Source organism: Nothoprocta perdicaria, unplaced genomic scaffold, assembly GCF_003342845.1.
Source record: "Nothoprocta perdicaria isolate Ctin4 unplaced genomic scaffold, notPer1 scaffold_70, whole genome shotgun sequence".
In the NCBI taxonomy this organism is placed as follows: Eukaryota; Metazoa; Chordata; class Aves; order Tinamiformes; family Tinamidae; genus Nothoprocta; species Nothoprocta perdicaria.
The window spans coordinates 946,806-953,107 of NW_020455977.1; the positions used below are offsets into that span (position 1 = coordinate 946,806).

A 6,302-nucleotide genomic window follows, 5' to 3' on the forward strand; every position below is an offset into this window, starting at 1 on the left:
CGCGCCGCCCCCGCTGCCCCCCAAGTCCCCGCACCTGCTCTCGCACTTGCACAAGCCCCACATCCAGTCGCTGCCGCTGCCCGCCGCGCCCGCGCCGCCCCAGCCCGCCGCGCCGCCCGACGCCAGGAAGAGGCGCCCGGCCCGAGGCGCAGGTGAGAGCGAGGAGGGCCGCTGTGGGGCAAGGAGGGCCGCAGTGGGGTGAGGAGGGCAGCTGTGGGGCAAGGAAGGCCGCAGTGGGGCATGGGGCCCGGCCCTCGGGTGGCTCCAGCGACCAAAGCCACGCTGGGGGATGCCCGGCTGTRGATGGGTGACGACCAACATGGATGGGATGGCCGGTGCCTGCTGTGATCTAGGGCCAAGGGTTTCCCTTGTTGCTGGGGAAGGGGGGTATTGGGTGCCCTTTTCTGGAGCAGATGGGAAGTGGAACCGCCTTGGATTTCTCTCGTCAAATGAGGATAAAAAGGTTTGTGTGGGTTTGAGAGAGACAGACAGCTACTTAATAAGGAACATCTGAAGAGTATGTTCTGTTCCCTGCATCTGAGCAGCCACGTGTCGAGGGAAAAATTGCTGGTTCCCCTTGACAGCAACGGGAAAGTCCATGCGGGTGCAGGAGATCGGGTGCTTAGAGACAGAGATTAACGATGCTCAGGAAGTGCTTGATGAGCTTTTTTGTCCAAACACCTGTTCCTGATGGATATTCCCATCAGATCAGTCTGCCCTTCTCCTGCCTACCCAGAAGGAGAGGCAGCTTCGGGAGGGCRCTAACCTGGGAGCCCCGTTGGCATTTCATGTGGTGGGGCTGTGCTGGAGGCCCAAGCTCTGGAGCCCCTGCAACTGCTCCATGAAATCCGTAGGAGTAATAGCAGTTCCACTGAGACGCTGCCAGAGTGCCAGAACGTTATTTTGTTTTGGACACACCACCTCGGGATTCTTTCGAAACAAATACATTCATGTGAAAACTGGGAAAAAAAAAAAAAAAAAACCAACAAAAAACAGTCTTCTCCTCCAGGATGGGACAGAAACAAATTTCAAACTGCCAGGCTTTCTCCCGAGCTGGAAACAGCACACTCGAGTCAGCTCAAATGGTCACTGAGTTTAAAAGTTGGTGCTATAAATGCATGGCCAGGCTTGGCCAACAGTGGTTACCCTTCGAGACGCATCCCTGGCAAGTTTKCGTGAAATACGGCCTTCCTTGTACACTGTCCATTCTTGTGCAGCGCTTACTGTTGGTTTTGGTAAGTCATGGTGGGCCTTAAGTGTTGCTCTGCTCCCTGTCTTTAAGGAACTGGCGCTGGGAAGCTCATGACGCCTCCACAACCACCAGCAAGATCCCCAACAACCGAACTCACAAGCAAGTCTGGAGTCCCAGCCTGGGCGGCAGCTCATGACCCTTATCCACCTCTTAAAAATGGAAATATGCATCTCATTGGTAATAGTAGCTAAATAACATAGTCTAAATCTAATGATTTAAGTCCAAAAGCTGTGTTTCACACCTGCCAAAAAACTCTTTCTCATTACAAGAACAGGGGAGCAAAACTAGACACACAGAAACWTTTTGCATAACCCTGTACAGTGACAGACCATTAAAGTCTTTGCAGAAATGTCTTGAACCATCAATTAGACAAGAAGAGTATGTGCTGCCTGCTGCTTTAGGATGGTGAAAAGTTTCTGCAGTGTGCTTACGTTACTGTTCTCAAAAACTGTTCATGCTCATTTAGTAGCTTCAGTCCTATRAAATGGATGCTGGTAAGAATGGTTTGGGGGTCTGATTAATTGGCTCTTCATTCTGCTTTCYTCTAAATTACTCTAAAAGCATCTGAGAATGCATCAACAACTGCAGCATCATCAGTGTYAAAAAATCAACAGTATTCAGGGTACTGTGTGCACGTGTGAGCAYGTGTGAGCCATCCTACTATTCTGGCGCAAGAAATACCCTCCTCGATTCCTTACATGAAGCGAGCCACTGAGAGAGGCAGGGGAAAATTCTTCAGCACTTTGAATTGAAATTACTTGTAGGAATTTTTTTTTTTTAATAATATTTAACCATGACCAATGTTATTTCTCTGAAACTTAACAGATGACTTTGAATCTAAATTTACCTTCCATTCTGTGGAAGATTTTCCCCCACCTGAGGAATTCAAGCCATTTCAGAAAATTTATCCCAGCAAAATACCTAGAGGTAAGTGTGTAAATGYGAGCAGCTCTGATACTTGTCCAGTAGCATTAAAAACAGGGAATGAACATAGGGAACACAGACCAGTATCACTATAAGCAGCTGGTTGCTAACATGTATACAATGAGGAATGGGATTTGTTATGGGGATAATGAAGACCAAAGATTTARTAATGAATTATTTTTTCATTTTAAAATATTAGTATCAAAAGAATGAAGTGGGTTGACATGTAGTTTAATTTTATTCTTTGCATTAWGCTACAGAGTGCCTTGACGTTGAAATCAATGTAAACAGCCTGCTCGTGAGTTGGTTTATCTGTTCATAGATTTGTGAAATCACAAAAGAAAGGTTGTTACACTGTGTGCTATAAGAAATTTTATATTTGATCCATATGATACATCACATGTTTCGAGTTAAATCCTAAGCGTGGTGTTTTACATCTGAAAACAAAGGCACTCGGTACCTGAACCTCTGCAGGCAAGTAGGGAATCACAGAAACTTGCTTTGTTTGGGCTTAGCTTGGAAACCTACTATCAGGGTACTGCAAAGAACAGAAGTTCACACTCCCAGCTTTGAAAACTGGCATTTGAAGGTGCATTAAAATCTAATGCCTATATTCTGGCTTTGTATAAAGCCCTTTATTTTCTTTATTATTAGATCAMCTGTTAAGCACCAACTCTTCATTAAGTTCTTCCCCTCCACAATACTTGGCTTTTCAGAGCAGCTTAGGTCAGTCTAAAGTAGCTGCTGTGSTTCCACCCCCTGCCCTTCCACAGGCACCTTTATGATCATATAGCAAGGAGGTTTGATCAAAGACTTTTTTTACTAAAGGGCTGCAGAGCATGAGCATCAGTTACACAGATATATCAGGTCAAGGTTGGGAGGAGATAAATGCACTATTCATTCCTTACTTGCTTGTTTTTACYGCTGTGGAGCTACATGCAAAGTATGTATCCAAAATATGTATTTCCTTGGCTCAAACCTCTCCTATCTATTTACAGATCCCTCTAAAAATCCTCCCTTAAGAACACATGTGAGATGAGAAGAGTCTTCTGATGCTGTCTGAATTGGTATTAAAAATGGAGAACATCAAGATAATATAYGAAAAAGAAGGGGATGCCCTTTACAACCATAGAGATTATATTTGAATTGCAAGTGCTGCAATGTTAACACTTCCATAAACCGGAAGATAAATTTAAATGACACTTTTTGACCACCACAAGAGTGTTAGCATAGGCTTTTAAATTATTGTATATATCTCTATATATGAGGTTTTTTWAAGCAAAACATCCTACATGCTTTAAAGTCGCTGTAGTGTTCAAACAACTCATTTTTAATCTGGCTGACAGATGATACCTCAAGGATAGTTTTTTTGCATTAAATGACTGTAGTTGTGTGTTTTCTGATTTTTTTTTCTTCCCTCCATCATCCTTTTTTTTATTTTGAGAAGCCTCCAGTTCTTTTCCAATGAACTAGCACAAGCTAATGCGATCGTCTCTGTGCATTTCTGCTCAAATGGCAGCAGAGCAGCACCCTCAGCCACAGATGCGCCCACAGTCCTTTCCTCAGCGAGCACAAAGAGGAAGATGATCCTGGTTCCTGAACCTACCTCCTCCTGGCCACACAGCCTTACAGGACAGGGAATATGTCTGAGAAAGCCCAACTACACGGAGTGGTTATGGAATTGACAAATATAAGAGAAATTTTCCAATTGGGATGAAGAGGAAGTTGTGAGCAGCAATGAGGATTCATTGTCCAAAACAACATATAGAACAAGCAATCCACCAAGCAGCTGTCCCTCTGAATACAGATGGTTGAGAAAGTAACAGCCTAGCAGGGAACAAGGTTCAAGATTCCACTTTTCACGTGCAGCTGGGAGGGGAGGTCTTCGGATCACCAGTGTAACACTCGGACATCAGGTGTCTGTTTCCAGCAAAATATTTCCCTACGGGGTTCCTGCCTCACTGATTTGACTAATGACAGTGCTCTGTCATGATAAGCCTGGTACTAAGTCAGGCTTAGATTATTTACATAATTTAAATTCCTCTCATGATGAGCTGTAACAAACAGAGGTAACAGGTAAAGCTCCTTCCCTATTGCCATGTCTTTGAACAGCAGCAGCTGGAGGGGAGAGGCGGGTGCCCCCTTGCACCTCTCTGCTTTCCTCTGGTGCCTGCAAGAGCTCAGCTGGGCTGCAGCTCCCACGCCCCTGCAGAAGCTCAGCWGAAAAGCACTGGATGCTCAGAGTGTCAGTCATCTTTTTGTAGCCTATCATGATACCATGGTGTTCCTCATGTTTTTTTTTAAGTGATGCTTTGAGCAGTACTTCTTCCACCAGTATTATAGTTACTTGATCTAYATGCATGAAATATGGTAAAAAGCAGGGCTCAGCACCTACACTGCTTCTCAAACTACAACAGTTTAATATTGCATTGAAGAATATTTTGTTACAGTACTGTTAAAAGTGACTTATTGCTGGTTCTCATCTGTATTTCAAATTTGCATACAGTTGTAATAATTACCTTTATAAGGGTTTTAAAGCTATTCAGGTGTCTTCTGACAGGTGGTCTAAACATTAATAAAAACAGCAGTAAAATTTTTCTTCCTTTATGATTAGCGGTATGTTAGAAGCAAACAACAACTTTTAGAGATGGAACTGGAAAGCCTGTGCACATCTGCAACTGTGAAATCTTATGCAATGCTAGTAAAGTGTTATTAAATAGATAGTGGGTCCTTGTCACTGCAGATCCCTTGACACTTCAGAAGGCTGGGACGGGGAGGGGACTCGCACTGGCTGTACCACAGTGCGGGTGAATCCCACCACGTACCCACCGCACCCGCCTGAGCCCCGGCATCATTGAGTTAAGACCAAAAGAAATTTTGGGCAATGGGGGGTGGCTCTGGTTTTCTCAGACTTGTAGGACTGGTATCCAAACTAGGCCCATGCTAGTCCTGCATCCAACGTGCACTTGAGCATGTTACTAGAGCCCACTGGTTACCTTTTTTTTTTGATGCACTATAGACTGAAGCAAAAGCCACACGCTGCTAGGATTCGCCTGGATCACTGGGCCAAAGCAAGTTGTAGTTTTGGCATATAAAGAGCTCCCAAGAAGGACAAACCCCCACAAGCTGATGGCAGATGTTGCTGTTTTGTCTCTTAAGCAGAAGGCAAATAAGATATATGATGTTGCCAGCTGAAACACCCTCCTATGGCATTTGTCTCCCTCCAGTCCCCAAAAGCTGGAAGGCTGAGCTGTGCAGAGGAGCGCTAGGAAGTGACGTGTCTAAATCTCTTAACCTCTGCTCACACAATCATTTCACCTCTGTTCTCTCCTGTTCGCAAGTACCTGGCTCCTAGCAGGCTGCTGGGATCCCAGCCACATGTTAAAAAACTGACGAGGATTCTTCTCATCCAAAGCACCCTTTCATTCCGCAAATGGGCTTCATGGGAAATCCATTTACTTAACTGTGGACAAAAAACAAACAAAAGAAAAAAAAAAAAAAACAGACAAAAATCTAGTCTAGAGTATTTCCCTAACGCACAACTCCCTCACAGTTTGAAGTTGAGATGCTGATGCGTTTTGGAGGAGCTGTTGCCTCCACAAAAACCTGTGATTTGTCACCATCCCCACACCTGAATGATGAGAGATCTGAACTCAGTATGCCAGTTTCTACCTATTAAAAGCACAGACTTGTCTGTTTCTCCTCCTACTGAAAAATAGGATGGAGGTCCCATCTCACTTTTGGAAGGAAAAAAAAACTACACACACAAGTCCAGCTGTTAAGGAAGGGAAGTGGGCTGCAGAACTGTACTTAGCAGGCGAACAGAGACAGCTGGATTGCCACACTCCTCATGAACTCATGGGCCCTTAATGCCCTCCTTGGCCACGTATGCTGCCCCCCGAGAGCGTGAGGAACTGCTGAGCAGCACGAAGAGAGAAACAGGGACCACAGTCAGGCGCTGACCGACACGCAGCATCTGCCCCTTCGTTGTGGATTGGCTGCACGTAGGCTCCTGAGCTGTCCTAGGTGGCTCTGCCTAGCCTGCCCAGCAGCAGGAGCCAGCTGTGTTATAGACACACAAGCTACCTCAAGCTGGAAGCAGGTAAGGGCTAAACCAGGGGACCAA

General features: G+C 45.3%; 1 protein-coding gene across 1 annotated transcript in view; it reads left to right on the plus strand.

Annotated features, from left to right (window-relative positions):
* The window catches only part of WIPF3 (WAS/WASL interacting protein family member 3), a 34,265-nt gene extending 29,580 nt beyond the window's left edge, over positions 1–4,685 (plus strand). The window contains exons 5-8 of the mRNA XM_026050825.1: positions 9–152; positions 1,283–1,429; positions 2,078–2,179; positions 3,175–4,685. Of these exons, the coding sequence (XP_025906610.1) occupies positions 9–152; positions 1,283–1,429; positions 2,078–2,179; positions 3,175–3,215 (434 nt within the window). The 3' untranslated portion in view covers positions 3,216–4,685. The remainder of the gene's footprint in view (positions 1–8; positions 153–1,282; positions 1,430–2,077; positions 2,180–3,174) is intronic.
* Positions 4,686–6,302: the final 1,617 nt, after the last annotated feature.